The 24,594-nt window shown below is 28.5% G+C and overlaps 3 protein-coding genes across 4 annotated transcripts; 2 read left to right on the forward strand and 1 right to left on the reverse strand.

The window, feature by feature from the left end:
* The first annotated feature begins 3,111 nt into the window (after positions 1-3,111).
* On the forward strand, positions 3,112-6,423 carry LOC137836831 (cytochrome P450 82A4-like). Its single transcript, XM_068645588.1, has 2 exons — positions 3,112-5,006; positions 5,736-6,423. Exons 1-2 carry the CDS (start codon positions 4,014-4,016, stop codon positions 6,375-6,377), a joined length of 1,635 nt encoding a protein of 544 aa, XP_068501689.1. The 5' UTR covers positions 3,112-4,013; the 3' UTR covers positions 6,378-6,423.
* Positions 6,424-9,645: 3,222 nt separating this feature from the next.
* LOC137836834 (uncharacterized) lies at positions 9,646-11,019 on the forward strand. Of its 2 annotated transcripts, XM_068645591.1 has the most exons (3): positions 9,646-9,768; positions 9,948-10,069; positions 10,386-11,019. In XM_068645591.1, exons 2-3 carry the CDS (start codon positions 9,961-9,963, stop codon positions 10,592-10,594), a joined length of 318 nt encoding a protein of 105 aa, XP_068501692.1. In that variant the 5' UTR covers positions 9,646-9,768; positions 9,948-9,960; the 3' UTR covers positions 10,595-11,019. The 2 variants fall into 2 exon arrangements, with proteins under 2 accessions (XP_068501692.1, XP_068501693.1); XM_068645592.1 differs by lacking the exon at positions 9,646-9,768 and having other exon boundaries at positions 9,818-10,069.
* Positions 11,020-19,457: 8,438 nt separating this feature from the next.
* Positions 19,458-22,338, reverse strand: LOC137836597 (GDSL esterase/lipase At3g27950-like). The gene is made up of 5 exons (XM_068645259.1): positions 22,077-22,338; positions 21,493-21,693; positions 20,617-20,789; positions 20,203-20,473; positions 19,458-19,720 (listed from the first exon to the last, which is right to left on the reverse strand). The coding sequence occupies exons 1-5, from the start codon at positions 22,336-22,338 to the stop codon at positions 19,467-19,469; spliced, it is 1,161 nt and encodes a 386-aa protein (XP_068501360.1). The 3' UTR covers positions 19,458-19,466.
* Between the last annotated feature and the right edge of the window lie 2,256 nt (positions 22,339-24,594).

Raw genomic sequence — 24,594 nt, forward strand, 5'->3', positions numbered from 1 at the left:
AAAGTTTAACTGTATAAAACTCAGTCGTTTTGAAAGGTAGAAGACTTAGTCAAAATACCTGATGCACAAAATCTAATTTTCACAAGACTTAGCCAAGGCATCAGTGTAAAAACGAATCTGTTTATTTAGAAAAGAACAGATTTATTTTTATGCAGTAAACGTGTTTTTTGTAAAACATGTGAAAAACAGTTTAAGAAAACTTATGCTTGTTCTTATCACATGGCCAGTGGTTATGAGGTGAGTTACTCAGCAAAAAGCCCACTCTTAGACAACCTCTAAGCACTACCTAAGACATACTTAAAGCAAAGCAAAATACAAATGTAATGTACATAGATGTCTTCATCAAACACAATCTTGAAGGAGCAACAACCATCTTCAACAATCCTGACGAACAGTGTACCAACAAGAGAATGTCTAAGTAGGAGAGGGGTGATGTTAAATAATGCCTTATGTGCTCTGTGCCAGGTTAATGCTGAATCATGTCAACATCTTTTTTTGGAGTGTAAACACGCGATGAGTGTTTGGTTCATGTGCTTTAGATGGGTTGGGATTCTGTTTGTTCAACATAATGATGTAAAGACCCACTTTGAGAATTTCCACTTGTTTCAGATTAGCAGTAAACAAAATATGGTTTGGAAAGGGATTTGGACAGCAGTGGTTAGATGCATATGGGACCAAAGGAATTCGGTGGTGTTCAAGCAAGGTGTTGTGGATGTGGAGGAGATTTTTCAAAAGGTACAGTTAAAATCCTGGTTATGGGTAAAGCACCATTCTTCTTTCTTCTCTTATTCCTTAGTGGACTGGATTTTGAATCCAATCCCCTGTATAAAAAGCATTAAGTAATTGGGGCTGGTAGGTATTGTTTCAGCTGGGAATGTCGGGCTTGTTTAACCTCTGTGGGGCACGTGTGCAGTTATGAAAACTTGTTATTCTGTGCTGGAGGATGCTCAAATAGGTGCAGACAGTAGGCCGAAGTGATTGGGGTACATTAGAGGAATTTATCGGATTTATGCAGAAAGGTGGTTTGGCCACAATGAGCAAAAGTTAGAGGCATAGGACCAGTAAGAGGACATGAAGTTTTGGGGTTGCTGTTTGGGTTTGCTGGGGCTGCAGAGGTCCCGTAATGGGATGCAAAGACGCTGAGCCTAGGGTTGTAATAGGTGGGATGTTGTTCGACGTGAGGAATGGTGAGGAATGGAGAGGTAACTTATATAACAACTAGGATTTTTTTAGTGTAGATTGACAGGGAGGAGCACCAACCATGAAGAATCAGAATTGGAGAAGTTCTGGAAAATCCTGCTGCTGGTGCATAAACAAGAGCAGGAACTTTATCTGTTTCTTTTTTCTTTGTCTTAGGAACAAATCTTATGTCTTTGGCTGAGTAATTGAAAGCTTCTCCATGCTTTTAATTCTCTGGATTGTAATTGAGTATTTGATATTTGTATAAGGGTTGGGATACCCCTCAAGTGTCCCGTTTTTATTCATTAATTCATTGCTGATCAAAAAAAAAAAAAAACACCACTATACTTCTCAACCACAATTCCTAAAATTACGCACAAAAATGACCCAACCAACCTTGTTACAAATCTTATAAAATTAAATAGATACAATTGGTAGAGCTCCAACTAAAGTAAATTGCTTGTAGTTCAATAGAAGGGATTGTGTATATGTATTTTAAATTCCAATGGTTAGTGTGAAGAAATGACACATAATCAATCTTATACAACTCATTTCCCCATCTTCTATAACATATGGTGTTTTTGTTCCAATCCTAAGTTCCATTATAGACTGATAACTCTTGGTTTTCAATACTTTTATAGAGTAATTGCATTTTCTTGAGGTTTTTTTTTTGTTTTTATTTTCTAATTTTAGATTAGATTTGTATTTTCTTCCAAATAATATAGTTTTAATAAAAATATCATTAAAATTGCATTTTATAGTTTTTATTTTGCTTGAATCATCTAACGTGTGCTTTGATCATTTAAAGGAACAATTTTTGAATTGCTTTTGATCTTGGAAGCTTGGAAGAAGATGTTGATGCATGGAGATTGGAAACCGACACTTAAAGAGCATAAATTATGCAAAAATCAGGCAACTAACAGTAAAGAGTTAGTAGTAAATTGGAACTAGATGATCAACTTAACCCTCAAAGAAAGAACTTAAGTTAGTTTAGAATTGATCTTTTGGGTCCAATTGAAAGCCCATCGTTTGTAAAAATTAAAAACTCTATAGAGTATACAACACCATTTTTCACTTTAGGCCACGTTGACATGTCAACGGGTAAAAAAGTGTTGCCTGAAGTAGGTATAAGTAACAGTTTGTTATTGTTGTCCATGCAGTAAGGCTTATTTCTCTGTGAAAAATATTTGGAAAAACGTTGTCTATTTATTTTAAGCAACATTTTAAAAAACGTGGGATAAGTTATTAAAATGTGATTACTTTAGGCAACGTTTTTAGAAATGTGGATATTTAATTTTAGCATTTTAGGCAACATTTTTTAAAATACGGAAGCTTTAACTAATATTTTAAATAATATTTTTAAAGTGATTAAATAACTTTTAGGCCAAGTTTTTAAATTGTGGATAATTAAGCCCACGTAGTGTAAAGACTCGAAATTCACCTTGTCATTGAGCTCGAAGTTCGGACTCGAGACTAAGACTCTTGCATATAGACATTGAACCAGGGGAAATCGCGTCTAAACCCTAAGTTGAAACGAGAATTCAAAGTCATTTGTTACGAATCAAGAGCGGCATTGTGTGAATTTTGATCAACGGTTCAAGGTAACCAGGAGAAATCGCCTCTAAACCCTTAAGTCAAAACGAGAATTCAAAGTCGTTCGTTACGAACCAAGAGCGACATTGTGTGAGTTTCGATCAACGGTTGAAGGTAACTAGGAGAAATCACGTCTAAACCCTAAGCTGAAACAAGAATCTGAAGTCGTTCTTTATGAATCAGGAGTGACATTGTGTGAGGTTCGATCAACGGTTGAAGGTAAACGGTACGTTCTTCAAATTGATTCACCCTTCTCCATTTCAGGTCAATCAATTTCTCTGTCTTCGTATTAATCTTTTGCTTCCGTGATGCATCACAATTTTTTTTCCTTTTTATCATTGTTTTTCAATCATTATGATTTTTTTAGGGTTGTTTTTCCATATGGTTTTGTTAATTTGCATTTTTTTATGATTCCCAACAGTGATTTGATAATATATGTAGAATTATGAGTGTTTATTTTCCTGTTGAGTTGAAGTTTGGAATGAATATTGGTGTTTTTGTATTTTGGAGTAGGAGGATCACATGTGAAGTTAGATGAGATGTTGTTAACAAGACGTAACTCATGTGGGATTGGAATAATTACTCAACCATAGTAATAAGCAGCGAATAATAATTTCCTCAACTTGTAAGAATTTGTGAGGATCAATAACAAATAATGGCAACAACAAAAAATACATTGAAGAAAAATACAAAATTATTAATGTAAAAAACCTTTCCAATGTGAGAAGTAAAAATCACATACACAAACCAGTCAATCAAATTTCACTATAATCAAAATTAAAAGAGAGTATCATATTAGCACAAATTACCCTTAATAATCACGTTCTTAGTCTTCCGATAGTTGTTTTCGTATACTTGGAACCTAATTACTTGAGTGAAGGCTAACACTAGAAGATTCAACACAAGACCGTTTAACCTACCCACATTTATAATTCAATTATTACTATCAGTTGGAGGAGACAACAAATAAATATCAAGCTATTAAGGTTAATATCTTTTATCTTCAATATACAAGTGGTTGACAGCTGCAACAATCTCAAAGTTTCCAAGGGCCTTGCCACCTGCACTGAACAATCAATGAGAGAGTAATGATGTGATGAAACAAAAAATGAAAAAAAAATTGCAGCCTCTTGTATCATTCAATCCTAGTGTTAAAGCTCTTCTCTACCATCTTGTACTTTTCTGCAGTGGAAAGTTTTGACTTCAGCAATCCATCAACTTGGTCTTTTCCCTCTGTAGCAATGAATGATCTATTTAACAATACCACTTCCATTGGACTTAACAAAGCTCAAATGGATTTTGTTCAAAACTACCTCAATACCACTACCATTGCACTTCTTTCTCTAATCCTCTTTTGTTTATTCTTCTACAATCCCTTCAATTTTTTTCACACCAAAGAGGCTCCCACTGTTGCAGGAGCATGGCCAATACTTGGTCACCTTCCACTTCTGAGTGGTTCAAAGAGACCCCATAGAACTTTGGGTGCTTTGGCTGACAAATATGGACCCATTTTCACCATCCAACTTGGTGCCAAAAGGGCTTTGGTAATCAACAACTGGGAAACGGCAAAGGAATGTTTCACCACAAACGACATGGCCGTTTCCTCTCGCCCCAAGCTCATCGCGATTGAACTCATGGGCTACAATGCCATGTTTGGCTTTGTACCCTATGGTCCCTATTGGCGCGAGTTACGAAAGATTGTAACTTTAGAAATCCTTACTACTCGTCGAGTGGAACAACTGCAGCATGTTCGTGTCTCAGAACTTCAAAACTCGATCAAAGAGTTGCATAATGTTTGGTGTAGCCAAAAGAGAGAGTCTGGCTATGCCTTGGTGGAGCTGAAGCAATGGTTTTCTGACCTCTCATTCAACATGGTTCTTCGAATGGTCGTTGGGAAGAGATATTTTGGTGGTGAAAACTTGCAAGATGAGAAGACAAAGAGATGTGTGAAGGCTGTGGAGGAGTTCATGCGTCTGTTGGGGGTGTTCACAGTGGGAGATGCTGTTCCATGGTTGAGATGGTTTGATTTTGGAGGGCATGAGAAGGCAATGAAAGAAACTGCGAAAGAGTTGGATAGTATTATAGGTGAGGAGTTAGAGGAACATAGAAAAAGGAAGGGTTTGGGTGAGAAGGTTGATGAAGCTCAAGATTTCATGGATGTAATGATTTCATTGCTTGATGGAACAACTATTGATGGGATCGATGCAGATACCATGATCAAATCCACCCTACTGGTATGAATGTTTAATTTACACGTTATAATGCTTTTGAAATGTGAAACTTTAAGAAAATTAAACACGTAAATACAACATAGTTCTTAATTAAATCTGAAATATTTTCTCAGGAACTTACCTCAGATATGAAGATATGTATTTTACTTCGTCGGTTTAAAATCAGTTGTATGAAAATATAAGGTGTAACACTTTCGTTAATGATGTAAAAACATTACAAAATTCTTCACGAAAGTGTGTTTTATCGTCTTTACCGTTTATATGGGATTTGTTTGATAGTGGGGAGAGATATAAGTGTTTTTTGGGAGAGTGAGTAGTGATGTTGTGATTGGGGGAGAAAGGGTAGTGAGGTTGAGAATGGAGATATTGATGGTGGAAAGGGACATTTGTGGTGTTGCTTGAATGAAAATCAATGGACCACCACTTACAATTTTTTTTTCTGTTTTCTACTTAGATTTGGTTTTTGTGAAAAATAATGATATTTTTGATAAAAAAAAAACATGTAAATTCTACATCATTAGTTTAGAAATTGTTTACTTTTTCGATGGTGGAAATATACAATGATTGTAGAACTCATGCAAATAATTCCTAGAAAATAAATAAAATTAAATAACTTTTCTTGTAAATTGAAATTAACTTTAACCTAAGTTATTTTAAAAAATAAGTTTTTCAAAGATAACCTTAATTTTCTTCCCTGAAATATTTTCGTTCGGTAACTTGTTTGATTTGCAGACAGTGATTGCAGGAGGAACTGACACAAGCAATACAGTTCTTATATGGACAATATCTTTGATTTTAAGAAATCCTTTGGTGTTGGAAAAAGTAAAAGAGGAACTAGATATTCATATTGGGAAAGAAAAATGCGTAAGGGAATATGATATAAGTAAGTTAACATATCTTCAAGCTATAGTAAAAGAAACTTTAAGATTGTATCCTCCTGTTCCTCTTTCGGTACCTCGTGAATTCATAAAAAATTGCACTTTGCAAGGCTACAATATAAACAAAGGAACCCGACTAATCACAAATCTTTGGAAGATTCATACAGATGGTAATGTTTGGGAAGATCCTTTGGAGTTCAAACCAGAAAGGTTTCTTACAACTCATAAAGATATTGACATCAAAGGCCATCATTTCGAGTTATTACCATTTGGAGGTGGCAGAAGAATGTGTCCAGGAGTATCCTTTGGACTTCAAATGGTGCATTTCATTCTTGCTAGTTTTTTGCATTCTTTTGAAATTTTAAGTTCATCACCTTATACTATAGACATGACTGAAACCTTTGGATTAACCAACACCAAAGCCACTCCACTTGATATTCTTATTAAACCGCGTCTATTTCTTAGTTGTTATGAAAACAACAAATCCTTGTATTAACCACGTGGTTACATTGTATTTTTATTCAAAGTACTTTTTGTTCCTACTAAATAATTCAAAGTACTTTTTGTTCCTACTAAATAATTCAAAATACTTGTTATGTTTGTAGTTCCTCTAATAAATTATTTAAAACGGTGTATATTTATTATATATTTGTATTTTTTTTTCATAAATACTTGTAGTATTTGTAGTTTATCTTTGTAAGTTTTGTAACTCTTTCAAATATATAATTGATATATATATATATATATATATATATATATAATTGATGAAAGTATAATTACAATGTATATTCTCACATTTTAACTTTTTTTATTCCTTATTTATTGATATTTTCTTTATATTTTCCAAATCCTCTTATTGTGTTGTTAAAATTTAAGTTTGTATTTTTTTTCTATTTATATTTAATTCATATTCAAGTACTAGATAAAACGATAATAATTTTCTTATTTTGCTTTATTTCAAACATCAATGTTTCACGACTAAAGACATCATATATGCCAACCTTATATTATTTTAATTGAAGGTGGCAAGTTGGGTTTCCCAACCCCAACTTTCTTATATTATCTTTTTTTCTTTTTGCACCCATGAGAAGCTGACTTCTCAATGGGTTTCTTTTTTATCTTTTTATTTTAAAGTATTTAATTTTAAAATTAATCACTAGTTTATTTGTATTTAGAAAAAAATAAAAAATTTAAATTAAATAATTAATAAAAAATTATAAAATAAGTTTGTTTGTAGTAAAAGTTGGTGACTTAAGTAATTATTTTTTGTATTTTATTTAGAATTATTGAAGACTTAATTTTTTTTAACCTATTTGTTATTCGTAGCATTTATGTCAACGAATTTAAGGAAATTATTTTCATGTTCATAATTTTTTCAGAAAATCTTATAATTAGTATGTGAAAATTGGAAAAAGACAAAGTTTATAGCAAAATTTGATTACTTATTGGATTTTTTTTAAAATTATAGAAGATTTGAGGGTTTATATATTATTTATTTTCTAGTATTTATCTGTGAAGCTCGGATACGGCCACAAAGTTGTCGTCGGTGTTTTCGATATACCACGGACATACGGTGGAAGCGTGCCCGACACGGTGTCGGACGCTTTTTATTTGACCGGAAATAGTCCTCTTTCTGGATACGCTGGAGGAGGCACGTTTCCCTCCTTAGACACGCCAGAAAAGCTAGAAAAAAATTGCGGTTCAGTGTTTTAAATACATCTTCTCTTCCACACTAAATCTCAGATAAAATATGATAAAATCTAAACAAAATATTAAAATTTCCAAAAGGTAAAAGTTACACATTATGTTTTTCTTGATTGTTTTCATATAACAAAACATATTACTACATTTTAATTTATATATAACCGTGTCCCGTGTCCTATAATTTTCAGTTTAGTCATATCTTCATGTCCGTGTCCGTGTCGTATCCGTGCCCGTATCCGTGTCTGGGCTTCTTAGGTATTTATGTCATCAAATTTAATAGAACTTATAGATAATAGTAATATATTATAATTTTCATTTGTAATAGATAATAGTAATTATATATTTAAGAATTATATTTTATTTTATTTTAATAACGATAATTGGATGGTATGATAATAACAATTTTGTTGTTCATTATATTTATTATTAGTAGTAGTATTACTTTTATTATTATTTTATTAGAGAGAGTTGAAGAGCATCGTGGGTTTTGCAGAAGAAACTAAGGCAAAGAGAAGATGAAACAGTAGAAATGAAATGGGTTTAAAGGTTTTTCAAATGATTTTTGGAAGCGTAAACGACAGCTAAAGATGACCGTTGATGAAGCCACGTGTCAAGCGATTGAGAGAATGTTTGGTGGAGCGTCAGGAAAGCAGAAAGTACGAACGTTTGGAATTCTGCGCCAGCGTCACGTAGATCGGTAGTGACGTGACTTTTTTTAGTCTTTTCGTGGAAAAAAAAATAAAAAATGGAATCAGTTTCTCTGAAAACTAAAATTAATTTTTATACGTATAAAGTTTCGTATTATTTTCTTAAAAATTTATTTTTAACTTATACTTAGGATATTTTTATTTATAAATAAATCTCTAATTTTTTTATATTTGTTTATCAAAACAATTATCCAAACTTACTCAAAGTAACTGACTTATATAAAAGCAAGTTTGTTAATTAGCTTATTTAAAATATCTCATCTCAATGTACACAAAAAGACAAAATGTCACGTAGTTGTTTATGAAATAAGTTTTATCAAAAAAAGTATTATTATCTTACTTTCTATTAATTTACGTTCATTTATTATATATATATATATATATATATATATATTTATTAGCTCCATATTTCATTATCTATCTCTCTTTTCCTTCCATTCAAATTAGAATGTATATTCAACTTTTTACTCTTCATTAAACATACAATTTTCTTAATAAAAGTGAATTGTTCATATATTAATTTTTTTTTAGTAAAATTTATGTTTCAAATATTACACCATCTATGACTATAATATGAAAATATTATAATAAATCTGTCTGTAATGATTAGAAATAGTTATAATAGACATAAGAAAAACTTGAAAAAAATTAACAATTATTCTAAATACAAAAAAAAACTATTTCTATACTACAAATATTTAGATAATCTAAAATTTAAAACAGAAACAAAAATATATTTAACTTAATATTTAAACATATTAAAAAGATAAATATTTAAAAAAAATGAAAACAAAAATCTTCAAATAAGATATTCATGTTAAATTTGAATCTAACTTTTCTCCATTCATTTTGTTTGAATCTCTTTTGGATGAAACATTTTGTAACGGATAGCAAATGTTTGGTTTGGTTGATTTGTTTATTCATCCGTTGGACCCAAAATCACATAATAAAAATCTCAAAGTGCTGGGACCATCAACATTCACCACATTTAACAGATTCAAAATAATATTCTTCTGTATCATAATTTTTTTTATGAATTTTTTTATAGTTACTAAATAAATATAAAAATTAAAAAATGTTCTAAAATCTATATTTCTTTTTAATCTTATTGTTTTTTATTAATACAAAATCAGGTGTTTTTCATAACACGCGAATGCTTCATTTATGGCAAGAAAAAATCTGTGGGTGGGGCCCGGTCGGAATAATATCGTCACATGGCTGTTCTAAACAAAGGAAACAACCACCAATAGCCGCTCTCCACACACACAAATGTCGCAATCCCAACGAAACACCTCACAGATCAGCAACGGTTCCGGGTCCGCCACGTGGCACACCCACGATGGTTCTGTCGGTTGCAACAGTCGTTGAAAACAGCAGTTTATGAACACAACAAACCGCGTTCGCTTCCTCACAACCTCGTCGCGTTGTCCCTCACCTTCGCCGAGGAACCAAAGACACCACCTCGAAAATTTCTCAGTTAGTGTTTTGTTCCTCTCTGTTTTAACAGATTTCGTGTTCTGTTAATTTTCTTTATCTCTTTGTCAAATGCCACCCTTCTGATCCAGAATTCACTTTCCTCCTTTTCGTTTAAAAGGGTAAAGGAATTCACAATCTTTTCCATTTTCATTTTATTTTATTTCTCTTGAATTATATAGCATTGAGAAGATAATGGAGGAGATGAAGGTTTCTCGGCGGGTGAAGTGGTGGCAGAACATGATGTACCCCGTTCGACGGGTTTGGTTTAGCGTCGCCACTCGTCTCAGAATTCGAAAAAATGGTAAAGCTCTCTCATAATTCTAATTTCTTTTCATCAATGTCTGTTTTTTAGGTTTGAATGTGTTGTAATGGTCATATGGTTTTACTTGCTCTGTTTTGGTTGTTTGGTGAGTTTGGTTTGAAAAAGTATGAATTTTTGTTAGCAGGGAGGAGAAATGGTGGTAGAAATTTTGAGGAATGTGATGTAGGAGAGCAATGTTGTTGTTTTTGTTCATTGATAATTTTAGGGTAAAATGTGTTTTATGGGAAATTGGAGTTGTCAAAAAAACCTGGAAAAGTTGCTTAACTAGATGAATGTTTGGGAAACAAATTTGCAGGGTTACTGAAACTAAGGCATGATGTGAGGGCATGTGAGTATGAGGACATTCAAGTGATGTGGGAGATGCTGAACAGAAATGAATCTGAGTTTGGTAATTCTTCCAAGAAATCCAACAAAAACAACACCAACAAGAAGAACAAGGGACAATGTTGGAAGTTGCTGAAGTGGGCAAGGTGTGCTCCATATTACTACATGTGCCGTGCCTGATCATGATTGCTGTGTCAGTGTTTTTCTCTTGACAGAAAAATCCAACCTGCGTGTTGGTGTGCCTTTGCCTTCAATCATGAATAAAGGGGGTTGTGCAGAACACACGGTGGTTCTCCACTTCTCTGAATCAACCACCTCAATGAACAACCATTTGTGTGTGTATATATGTAGCAACTGCGTTCACCAAGTCGATGTGACCACCAAAATATCTGTATGTGTAGGTTTGTGTTGTGTTTCATCATGATCTTGGAATGTTTAGCAAGACGTTCATGTATTCCTTTTAGAGAAGATCCATGAATCGTGTGTCTCAGGCTTTCAGCTAGCTTGATTTTGTATCAGAAAAAAAAAACTATCTGCATTCTGCAGAAGGAGGTATAAATATTAATATATAACTTATATTATACATCTCATTAGTAAAATATCATGTAAGGGATTCTATTAACAAGATGAATTTGTATAAGACATCCAAAGAGTGTTGTTGAAAGCAAGGTGTTAGAAACTTGTTGATATAGAAAATTAAATCAAATGTTAAGTCACATAGATGTAGTTGAAACTATAGAAAGTGCAAGACATCCCATGTTATAAAAAAATTGCATCATAGGTGTGGTTATCCAACATTGTTTATCAAGAAGATAATGACTACACATACAAAGGTGTGGGAAACACATTTTAGATTATATTTCATTTTTTTTCATAGATTTTGAATAGAAAAAGTGGTCAACAATAACATTAAAATAATTATAAACTTTCTACGATTTCAATTTGTTGAAATTTATAAAGGATATAAGTATTTGTGGAAGTTGTATTAGAATGATTGATATGATTAAACATTTACACATTGTTTAGATTAGGGAGTAAAAAATGAAAAATATATAATAAATAAAATTAAAATTATTTAAATTAAAGAAAGAAGAAGAATTGAATGAAAAAGTTATAAATAATTTAACTAGTATAATAAATAAAAAATATGTGATAATTTGATAATTTAAACAATTACTAAAATGCCTTTAAAAAGTAAATTCATCTCAACCATGAATATAAGGGTACATAAGTATACATAAGGGTGCATGCCTTTAACTTACTTCCATTGCAAATAAGAATGGATCCCACGTACATTTCCTTGTTTTTCAACTTCATTGAATATAAGCAAACCTAGATGAAGATGGATTGTAGTAACATGTCCACTTCCTTCATAGTCAATAGTAACCTAAGTTTTGAAAATGGGATGAGCTAAATTAAGTGATTAATGTGATATTAATTATTAGGGTAGTCCTACTTTGTGTAAGTGTTAGCTTCACTAGCAACAACCCAAAAATATACATGAATATATTATCTAATGAATAATTTATGAAAATAATTATTCTTGAAAAAAAAAAATTGTATGAATTTATTTTAGTTTCATGTTTGTTTATATTTTTTTTCATTTTTATTCTTTTTCATGTGATAGCATGTGGAGTTTTATATAAAAAAATAGAAACTTATAAAAGATTTACACTAACACTTTTTAAAATGGTTGTCTTGATTTTATATGTAAATTACTATATATACTTTAATTATGAATCAAAATATTAGTTGTACATGAACATATTCAATATTTATCTTCTAGAATATTGTTATGGCTTTTCTTATTTATGTGGAAATGAATCTTTAATAAGGTAAGAACTATACATGTAGGACTTTAATAAAACATAAATGTATAATTGTTGTGACCTAGATATATCATGAAATTATTTTTTGTTGTTATAAATTTTAAAAATTATATATTTACATTTGAATGAGTTTTTTTATTAACTTTGTGTTTAGTATATTGTTTTGAAACTGCTAAATCATATTTCCACTCAGAAAAAAAAAATAGTAGTAGAAGTGCAAGACAATTCTCAAGTTTTTGAGTTGTTGTACTTCTATAATTGGATCTTTTTATGTTTTAAAAATATTCTTATGGTTATGTATAAACACAATAGAATTGGCACCAGAGTTCTAGGAAAGAATATTGTATATAGAAACTAAAATTCTGATTGTGAGTTAAACACATTTATATCCAAATTTCTTAAATATTTTTTTTTATATAAAAATAGGTTTTTATATAAATAACGTGGATAATATCGCCTTTATTTAAATTTTTCTAAAAAAATTTAGCTTCTTCAATGAATTTTGTAAGAGAATAAATACTGGTGATAATTTTACAACTTTATAATTGTATATAATTGTATTTGTGTAAGGCTAGATAGCAGTTGCCAGTTGAACAATTGATATAATTTTCGTCTATTGATTTTTTTCTTCTCGTATCGTATTTGTTTTTTAATTTTCGGTTGAGAGTAAATTCATAAAAAATTCTCCGATGATCAAATAATTGATTTGTATAAAAATAGATAATATATTGATAAAAACATATTTTATTTTTATATAATCGTACTTATTTATTGTGTTTGTAATTAAGTTATATCATTTATGAATCATATTTTAATGTGTATCTTTGCTTACATTACCTAATTTAGGTGTATCTTCTTTTATCTTGACGCATTAATTCTAGACGATCAAACGACCTTCAATACTGAATGACATAGTTCGCTTGGTTCCTACCGATATAATAATAATAACCGATATAATAATAATAATGACAAACTAACTTATATCAGTTTTATTAAAACACTAAGAAATTAAAAAAAAATTATATAAATATATAATTATATTTTTAAGTAAAATAAATTGTCGTATTGGTATGCTATTTTTTTTTAAATAAAGTTGTCATATTCTCAAATAATATCGTACTTAATGATCGTATCAATGTACCTACAACATAATCTGGAATCCATTAATTAATAAGTTAGGTTTTATCTCAAATCAAATCTTTGAATGTTAGTTCATGCATAAACTCTTATAACATCTAAACTGGCTTTTGAATAATCTCTTCCACCCCATGATGTTTGTTGCTACATTTAAGTAAAGTTTGTATGACTTCCTAAGAATATTAAAAACTTATTTTATTTATTAATTAAAATTAATTTATATATTAGTTAATTTATGAAAATTCTTTTATATATTTTTTTCTTAATTTTTATTAAAATAATTACATAAATTAGTTATCCTTTTACACTTTTTCTTCTCAGTAATAAAAGATAATAAATAAGAACCACTCTAAAATATTCAATCCTTCTTCGTGATTATCACCGACTAATTAAAAAGTAATTAGTTAGATGTTGGAAAACATTGAGTATGTAGACATCATTGGTGTTAAAAATTAATAATTAGGTGTTTGATGGACCCATTTGGAGAAGATAAAATTAAACGTGATTCATTGTTGCATAATTGAGATTTAAATTTCTAGGTTGTTCAAAACATTAAAGTAATTTTAGTGTCGGCAACAAAGTTACTTTAACTTTTTTTCTTATGTCCACATTTTTGTCTCTTTCCTTTCATTATGAATTTGTTTTGTACCTTATTTCAGTTTTAGGTTAGGGACAATAATTAATACGTTACTACTTTTATATTACAGAAAATAGGTTACTTTACTTTATAGCCAAAGGACTGAAATAGCAACTATAAATTGGAAAAAACACTTATTTTAGTAACTTTAATACGAATTTTTATGAAAATAGTTAAATCAAGAGGACATTGCAAAGTTCATAAAAAAAAAAAAAAAAAAAAAACAGTCATTTTAAATAATAATGTGGTAATGATATTTTTGTTGGTGTTTTCCTGTTACAACAGAGGAATTTTGTAATTTTGAGAAATTTGATATTTGAATTGTTTTAGCATAAATGATCTATTTCTTAGATATTTTGTTTGAATAAAATAATTTTAAGTTTAATGTAGATGAGGTAATTTAATTTTTATTATATTTATAGTATATTAAAAATTAATATCAAATATTAGTTGAATATTTAATATGAAAGAAGAATCAAATGAGAGAAAATATGAATATATTAATTTTTTACTTTGTAGATAAAATTTTATAATTTTAAATTATAAAATTATTCTCTAAAAAAATATTTCTAAGAAGAAAAAAAAAGAAACAGTGAGATCTGTTGTAGCACAGTGTTACCATTCCTTTCACGTGTGTAAAAGAGGAAACATATAAGATATTTATGAGTAGTCATTGAATTGATGGTTGAAAATTAGGTTAACATATTTACAATAATGTTACCTTTTCTATTTGACTTTCTCATTACCTCACTTCTCTTGTCTGTAACGCCTTCTCTCTCCTCACTAGTTAATCTAAATATTTTTTATTAAATAAAACTAATTATTTTTCTCTCATATCTATAAAGTATGGATATTATTATTTGATTAAAAATATATATTATTATTATGAGAAAATTATTAAATAAAAAATAATTTTAAAAATAAAAAATAATTAGTCATTATATTGACTAAATACTACAAAAAAAAATCATTGAATAGAAACTAATTTTAAAGATAAAAATAATTAGTTGTTATAGTGACTAAATTAAAAAACATTTTAGAAACTAAAAAAATTATTGATTTTTAAATTAGTTTCTATTATTGATAAATAGTTTTTACATTGGTATCTAATGGTAGCTAAAATTTAATTGGCAACGGCTCTTGCTCAACCGAATCTCGAGCTTCCAGTGGTCTCTCTTTAAGCTCTAGTGATTCAACCTTCGAGAAACGAGAGCGCTCCTTCTGCAATGACACTCTGACGTTCAAGTCACTAAGAACATAAAATATATAATGAGTATAAGATAAAATATGAGTTGAGAGTACTCTTTGTATTATGTATTAAATGATTTTTTCTATCATTTATGTAGAACATAAACTAGTATATATATACACTGAATTGTAACGTTGGATACATAGGTCGAAAAATGACCATAAATAGCCAACTATTGGACAAATCCATAACGTTTGGATAACTAAATAGATATAAATTTAGAAATTTTATTAATAATAGATACTACTTTAGATATTAATAATTTTTTTAATTTTTAAAATAGTATGTAATTTAATTAATACAGTAATTAATTATTTTTATCTTTAAAATTAAATTTTATTTATTATTTTTGGTCTGTGTCAATTAGTTGGTTGAAGTGATGAGAGGAGGAAAGACATGAAAAAGGACAGATGAGTAAAAACATTCTAACATGGGTGAAGCTAAAAAGTAGGGTTCATTAAGAATGGGGTGAAATTATTGTTGGGGGTTAGGGATAGTAGATGCAAACATATTACCAAAGTTTAATGTTTCACCAATTCGTCAAGTGTATTCATTGCATTTAAATGGTAGAACGATGTTCTATATGGTTGAAAATTGTGGTGGAGAAAAAAAATGATTTAAAATTCTATATAGATTAGAAATATGATTACATATACAAGGAAATCTAAATTTTATCTCATAAATTAATTTTATATAATTAGATTGGGTTCAATATTCAATTTTTAAGTATTACAATGTAAAAGTATATGTTTTATTATATATAATAAAAATGTAATTAATTTATTTTTAGAATTACTCATGACTTTTATGATAATAAATAATTTTAATCGTTTAAAAATGTTACATTTTAGATAATAAATAGCTTATATATATAATTATATTCATATATAAGTTTTAAATGTATTATAAAAAAAAGTTACTCTCATGTAAATGTTAAATAATACAAGATAATAGATCAACATAAATCGATAAAGTTTGAAGACACGTCAAACTTCAAAAAAGTAAAAACAAGTTATACCAAAACTCTCAATGCAACAACATATAAAGATTAAACAAAGTCTCACAAAAGCACTAAATGCAAGTATAAAGAACAAGTGAATTTAAAAAAAATGGTAGATGCAAGCTACTATATCAAGACAATCTTGAATTCATTAGTCGACATACACATGCGCACTTCACTAGATGCTTTTGTCAAAATGCATGGTTGTTTAATCTTAAAAGTACCTAAAGAAGATTCTGACACACAATCATACCTAATTTCAAGTTTATATATATGTCAATATTGTGTTTAATATTTTGTTTAACAATGAAATCTCACATAGTGAATGTATTAATTTCTTGTTAGCATTGACGTGCTCACTCAACGGATGCATTGATTTCGCTTAGTAGATAAAATTTCACTCAACGAATCTTAATCCTAAAGAAATTAGGTATTTTTCTAATTACATTCACTCATAAACTACATCTTACTTAACACGTCTCTTTAAATGTGATGAGTTGTGTATGCTTGAAAGTATTTATGCATATGATATATATTATTGAATTAATGTATATTATATTGGATTGAATTATTTGAAGTCACATACTTCACTGATATGTTTAACTAATATATGATTTGTAATATTAATTACATTGTTGAAAAGAGGTACTCTTGTTTTATTTATACCATAAACTTGATTTATGAATCTGAATTCCTTATCCGTACCAAAAATGTTTATAATTGAATATGAAAACTTTATGTTATGGGACAAAGTTGTAAAATTGAAAATAAATTTATTATTTATTAAGTTTGATAGTAGAAAACGTTAATTGATCTAAAATATATATTTTATTTAATATAATTTATTAATATTTTAAATTAAAAGTAAGTGATAATATTTGAAAGAAATAAAAATTACAAATTAAATGCTCGATGTTTACTAAAAGACATAAATTTCTTGTTCAAGAAAATGCACTCCTTAAAACAATTATTTTTTAAGACTACATGTTTATGACAAAGAACAGAATTTAAAATGATTATAGTTATATAAAAATTATTGGCTAATAGCTTTTCTTTTTATCTCTTTTTCCAAAAAAATATTTATTCATTCCCCACATATATGTGATGATCTTAATTTTCTTTTTGAAGTTGTTGCTCTGATAATTAGTGAAACACATCAAATTATTTCTTCATGTGCATTTGTTTGAGTTGTTACATCCTCTTTTAAAATATATATGTCCCATTATTTCTTCATCTGCACATGGCTGAGTTGTTGAGCACCCATATTTATTAAACGACACACCATCCTTAGCTAATATTTGTTTGTTGGTACAAAAGGTTTTAGTTTTAAGGTTGCATTCACAAATTTTAAGAATCATAAATAATTAAAAAATGAACTTTGGTTTGATTTGAATATTTATGCATGCATAAATATATTGTTGGGTTGATTTGATGTATTTTTATGATTTAGATTGATTGATTTTTTTTGAAATAGTTGTTTTGGATGAAACATTATATCTACAAAAAAATATCATTATTAAATATTTTAACATAAGATTAAGTTTAATGAATGAAATTTTAGACTGCTAACAAGCACATCTAAATAAAAACTAGTCTACCAAACACTTTATAAAGTTAAATAGACCATTTTTTTCATGTTTCCTAAATAATTTAATACAATGAATTAAGTTTTATGTATTGATTTGTTTAATATAGGTGAAATTTATAAATAAAAGCAAATTAAAAAGAATGGCAAATATTTTCACTGTTAATTATAAGTGCTTTATTTTATTTATAAAATAAACTAAAGAGATTTTTTTTTAATTTAGAAGAAAATAATAGAAATAAATTATTTTTTTCATCTATAAACGATTTAAAGTATTTAAAATATTTGTGAATATTATAGTATACCTGTGAATATTTACAATATTCTAGGAATATTTTCACTCACCAATAGTTTTAGACAAATATCCAGTGTTTCAGAGTTAAAGTTATTAAGGAGATTTATTTATTCCAGTAGCTGATGATTTCTTCCTACATCCAGTATTTTAAAATTATTGAAATTATCTACTTTGAAATTCAGAATATAAATTTTTATTTTGAAATTTTTTATTTTACAATCCAAAATATAAATTTATATTTTAAATTATATAATTCTAATATAAATTTTTTATTTTGAAATGTAAAATATAAAATAAAAAAATTGTATTTTAGAAAATATGCAATTTAGAATATAAATTTTTTATTTTAAATTATATAATTCAAAATATATAGATTATATTTGTATTTTAGATTATAAATTTAAAAAATATAAAAAAATAGGCTTTTGAATTTTATGATCCAAAATGTTGTCTTATTATACATTTAAAATTTAAAAAAACATTCAATAAAATTTTAAGAATAATTTGAGTTTTTTTTTTTAAATATGGGAGTGTAGGAAGAAATCTCCGTTACTATTGTAACCCAACCTAGTCCAAAAAAATTGATGGGCTCAAATAAAAAAATGGACTTGCTTGACAAAAAAAATCTTACATTTTTAACCAAGCATTTAATATGTATCATAAGTTATAGTTAAAAAAAATTATGTATTGACTATGGGTTTTCATTATCGTATACTTACAATCTGTAATGTACGTATATAATACAGGTGATAAATTTTTCAATTTTTTTTACAATAACTGCATAATATTTTAACAATATATAACTATTAAATTCAACATAAAATTAGAAATGAATCGATAATCTTTGATCTCAAAAGTAGTGCAATCACCTCAATTTAATACTTCTTAAAAGGTTTTAATTTGTGAGAATTAAATAAAATTCAGAAGAGTTGAATTCAAAATGAAAAATGTTAATTTCAAAATTACATAATTAAAGATACTAGTTACACTTTTTTTAAAAAAAAAAATCAATTTTCTTATATAGATCTATATTTTAGTAAATAAATTTTTAGCAAGAAACATGAATAAATTAAATTTATACAAAGTCAATCACAACCAATTTTAAAAGATTCTTACACTGATCATAATACCTAAAACTAAAGAGCATAGATGACAAACGGAAAAAATCCCACAAATCATCACAAACTCTTATCATTTTCTAATAGATCTCTTCTTGCATATCGAAATTTCAAGACACCCATCAAAATATTTTTAACTGTTATAATATAGAACAATTCAATGTTAAATTATCAACTTATAAAAACTCTTCCAAATCATTGTTTAGTTCTGTTTTTGAGGTTTAGAAGCAAGCATCCCTATAGGAAGTGGTGGATGAGAGAAAGAAGCATTCAAAATGAGAGTGGAAAGCCATCGATTTGCTGCTTGAGAGTAGTGCACACCATCCCAACTAATGTACTTTGATGGATGCTTACATTTGTAGTATTCTTCTCTTCCATTTTTCATCTTCTTTTTTCCACAGTCAACATGGATTCCACTGCTTGTTCCACAGCAGAACTTCTTAGGATTAACAAAACCTGCCTCATACAACCACACAATTCAAAGCTACAAGGTTTAATACACACTCTTTGCTACACATTATTTACTACAAAATATTTACTCATTTCAAACTTAGTCTTTTTTTTTTATCAAAAATAATGTTGTAGATCTCACATCAACTAAAGATTAGAGTCTTTCATAGTACATAAGTGGGTGCAAACTAGGTCATCCGCTATCGGGTCATTATCGGATCACCCATAACATATATCTCTACGCACGAGTTGGTAGCATCGGCATGAGGGAGTGTGTTGGAGATCCCACGTCGACTAGAGATTAGAGTCTTTCATAGTATTTAAGTGGGTGCAAACCTCACTTCATTGAACCGATTTTATGAGGTTGAGTTAGGCTTAAAACTCACTTTTTAACAAATAATGAATAAATAAATATGAAACCATTGATAGATGAACTCACTGAAATCTAAAACCAAACATTTCAAACTAATTCTCACTGCAATCTTCACCTTGGTTCCTTGCATTTTTTATCAGTTCATATTTGGCTGAGTAGACATCAACATAGGTGAAGATGGCATTGGCTAACTTTGTCCTTAGCCCAAACACAGTGTCCTTAAGTTGCTTGTTAAACTCCTGAGCAATCTCATTCTCATTTTTTCTACATCCAGCAGAATCCAAGTCTTCAGGTGTGAGCTTGTTCATCAAGTTCATTCGTGGCAAACACCCAATTGGGCCTGTGTTATGTATCCAGAAGTACCTGGCTCCTTCATTGAAAAGTTGCTGAAGCAAAACCAGCACAAGAGTTGGGTCAAATTGTGTATTTGTTTCAGCAAAAAGAGAAGCTAGAACTGTTAAATTAGGTGTGACAATGTTGAATCAAGAATCTTCATTCAGGCAATGAATTTTGTGCAATAACACATTACCTGCAATCCAAGAGAGAATTGGCTCAGTATATCTGGGATTGTTGATCTGATTGAATTTATATCTGAGCTCATGAAACCAAAGCTTAGATCATTCTGACCAATATCTATGGTGTATAGGGCATTGGAGAAGTTCATGGACTTGGGTAACCTACTTTTGAAAGGTGCATCTACTCCTATTATACAAAATACATCATATACATGCACCAATATGATTAAAAAATGGATGGTTTTCTTCTTACAAAATAAAAAATTAAAATCAATTTGGACTAACTTAGATACACTTTTTAGATTTGTATAAAGAGAGGAAGGATTACTAACTGCACCTCCCTAGTTTCTTCCAACACTCCTACTTCTTAAAATACCAAAATTACACTTTATTTTATTAGTGTATTTTTTTTATTATAAAAATACTTTTCAGATTCTATAATCTCCAACTCATTTCTTTAAAGAAATACATTCTATATTGTAGAATCTGTAATATTTTTTTCTAAATTACATTTCAGATTATAGAATTTGAAATATGTTTCTTAAAAAAATACATCAAGAATTTTAGAATTAAAAAGTATTCCTAAATCTGAAAATACCTTTCAAATTCTATAATCCGTTATGTATTTTTTTTTAAATAATTACATTTTGATTATAGAATTTGAAAGATATTTTCATAAATATCTTTTGGATTCTATAATCTAAATTATGTTTCTTAAAAAAATTGAATTGTATAATCCAAAATCTATTTCCAATCTAGAAATATCTTCCGGATTCAGACAAAAATATATTTTCTAAGAGTTAAATGAACTTTTTTGCCTGACCTATGAGATGTCAGAAGAAATTATGGAGTTGCAAAAAGAAAAGTCCAATAGAGGGAGGATTACTAACTGGTGTGAGAGGTTTGATTGTAGAGGGCCATTGTCCTGGACTTGAACTGCATGAATTGAGAAATTTGAAGCCCAAAAGTAATTGAGCTAAAGCCCGTCTGTTTTATGGATGAACCACCCGCTGCAAAGTTTGCACCATAACTGAAATTTGACCCAATGGAGTCCAAATATGCACTCAAGTATGGCATCTTCAACTCTTCACCTAAATATGCACACATTATAAAAGAACATGAATGAAGAGATAAATGGAGAAACCAACCTTTCTTATCAAAGTAATCATCACCAGAAAATTTGTGAAACTATGACACACCATGAATCTAATTAGAATGCCAAAACCTAAAAATATTTTGAAGGTTTTTATTTCGATATCGTCAATATAGTTTCACATCGTTCAAGAGTCGAAACTAATGACAATTTATATACAGTTTTCTCCTCTAATCTATTGAAGTGTCTTTTAAAGACAAAATCGTGGCAGAACACCGACCTCCAAAACATATAATACTTCGAATGCGATAATTTACTATAACTGATAAATAAATATTTGTTTTGGAAAAAGATAAAACAGAAAATTTGGTTTGTGCTTACAGATGAAATCAATGATGAGTCGGCCATCACAGTTTCTTGTAGGGAGTTTTTGTGGAAAGTTTTCACCATTGGGAGGAAAAACCATTGCAAATGCTGCAGAAAATGTTCCTGTGTCTGAATTTGAGTCCCCAAAGTTGTAAATTGCTGAGTATTCTTTCCCTCTGTACACAACATCATCACTGTCATCATCTTCTCCCTTTGTTGCTATAATCAATAAACCTACCAAACCAAAAACAAAACATCTCACTCTCTTCAAACCCATGCTTCATCAGACACCAAAAACCACTCAAACAAGTTCACATATAAACCGTTCCTTTTTCACTCTCACGTTTCAAAAATTATAAAATATTTGTTACTTTCATCAAATGCATGTTACATTTGTAGATTGTTCATTTCTTTTAGGCTTAGTTGATTAGTTTCTAAGTAACTCATACATTTCATTACCTTTAATGAAGCAAGTTTTACAATATTAAGTGTTTAAATTTTGTTTATCTTTGTATAAATGTATTTTGCTGTCAACTAAATAGTGTAATTGTTAATTCTATCTTTTAGCTAAAATCTAAAGTAATTAATAACTAAATAGTAGTTAATTTATAATTTTTATAAATAATAAAAATTATTTTAGATACTAATAATTTTTTTTTATCTACAAGGGTTGAAATACTCTGTCCCATTAATTTCATTAATTCATTGCTGATAAAAAAAATTAATATAATTTTTTATCAACAATAAAGATTTAATAAATAGTGGTTCAACCCTTATATCTATGAAACCCTAAAATCCTAAATTAATTTTTTTTAATTAATACAGTAATTTTTAAAATTAGTTTTTATTTATGAGATTTAAAAGAAATATTTATTTATTTGTGAAATAGAGAAAGTATGAATATTTATCTATTAAAGATAAACACAAAATATGCATTTACTTTAATATTTAATATTAAGAGAGTAATAAGAAAAGTGATAGAATCCAAAATTTAAAGGCTTTAAATAATTAATTGTGGAAGCTTTGAAGGAATCCACAACAAAAGAACATGGTCAAACATCCTTGATCAGAGGACATGTGTACTTAAGGAACCTTCCTTTGAATGAATAGTTTATATTATATGCAAATCTTTAGGAACATTGACCAATAAAGAGAATCCTAACTTTGGCCATTATGGACATTGGATAATCCACATTAGGACATTGTGGGGTACATGTCCTCCCACCCACTTACCATTTTTATAATAATAATAATAATATATTATTATTATTATTATTTTACTTTCAAAACATATCCAAACACTATAGTTGTTTCAATCATGCATGAAATCTAATACAGTAATGGAGAGGTTTGGTAGAGTTTACATGGATCTTAAATTTTAACTTCACATAGTTATTGTACTTAAAAAATCTATGGTAATTTGTAATTTGTAATTAGTTGATAGTAATAATTGGAGACTCTTTTAAAGTAAAAAAAAAACACTAAAATAGGTTTTGTCTTTTCATATAAAATCTTTTATTACATTTTAAAAAATATATATAATTAAAATATCAATATATTTTTTATTTTTGTTATTAAAGGTGTCATGATATCAATTATGTGATTGTAGTTATGAATGAGTTAACTCTCACAAAATTAAAAAATAAGTGTCAGTAAAAAATTGGTAATTGAATGAATCAGTTAGGTTTCCTCTCTTTTAAAACTTTGATTGTTTTTACCTTTTTATGTTTCAAAATTTTGTTTTAGAATTTCATTTTTTTTTTCAATTATATTATTTTATGTAGTTAAGTAATTGAGAGACTATATATTTATTTATTTTACTTTGTTAAGAAACTTTTAGTTTAATACTAATGTTATTTTCTAGTGAAAGTATTACCGAAGATTATTCAATAAGAATATAAATGAAGTAGTTGTAAATGGTCTAGAAAATTATGAATAAGAAATATGAATAATGTAGTCCAAATTTGTAAAAAATGAAACATTTTTTTAATTTATGTGAAAAACTTTAAATGATGAAAAAGATAAAATGGTGAAAGTATTATGAAGTGCAAAACTTTTGATAAGTTGATCCACATCTAATGATCAAGTTGTTGCATTTACTATGTCAATAATTATTGATGCGACAAACCATCATAGTTATCAATGACTTCACTTGAGTTTGTCAAAATAAGAACATGCATGTAAATATCATAATTTGGCATTGCATCAAGTTATAATACACATCCATGGTTTATGTTCATGTTCAATAGTTTTTGTACTATTTATCTTGGGTGTTGGACTTCTTGATCATGTAGAACATGTAATTAGGAAGTAAAACCAAATTACACATTAAAATTATAATTAGAGGAATATTGAACTTTCTTTAATCCTTTTTCATAAAAAAGTTAAGGTAAAAGGTAATGACTATTTTAATTTTGAACTTGCAATCCGAATATAATTGTATCTGACTTGAGCGTCGAAGTGTATTTGCAGATATCTTAACCATACGAGAGGACCACGAACCGAAACAAAGGACTGAGTGACCTGAAAATCG

This window comes from Phaseolus vulgaris, chromosome 4 (genome assembly GCF_000499845.2).
Source record: "Phaseolus vulgaris cultivar G19833 chromosome 4, P. vulgaris v2.0, whole genome shotgun sequence".
In the NCBI taxonomy this organism is placed as follows: Eukaryota; Viridiplantae; Streptophyta; class Magnoliopsida; order Fabales; family Fabaceae; genus Phaseolus; species Phaseolus vulgaris.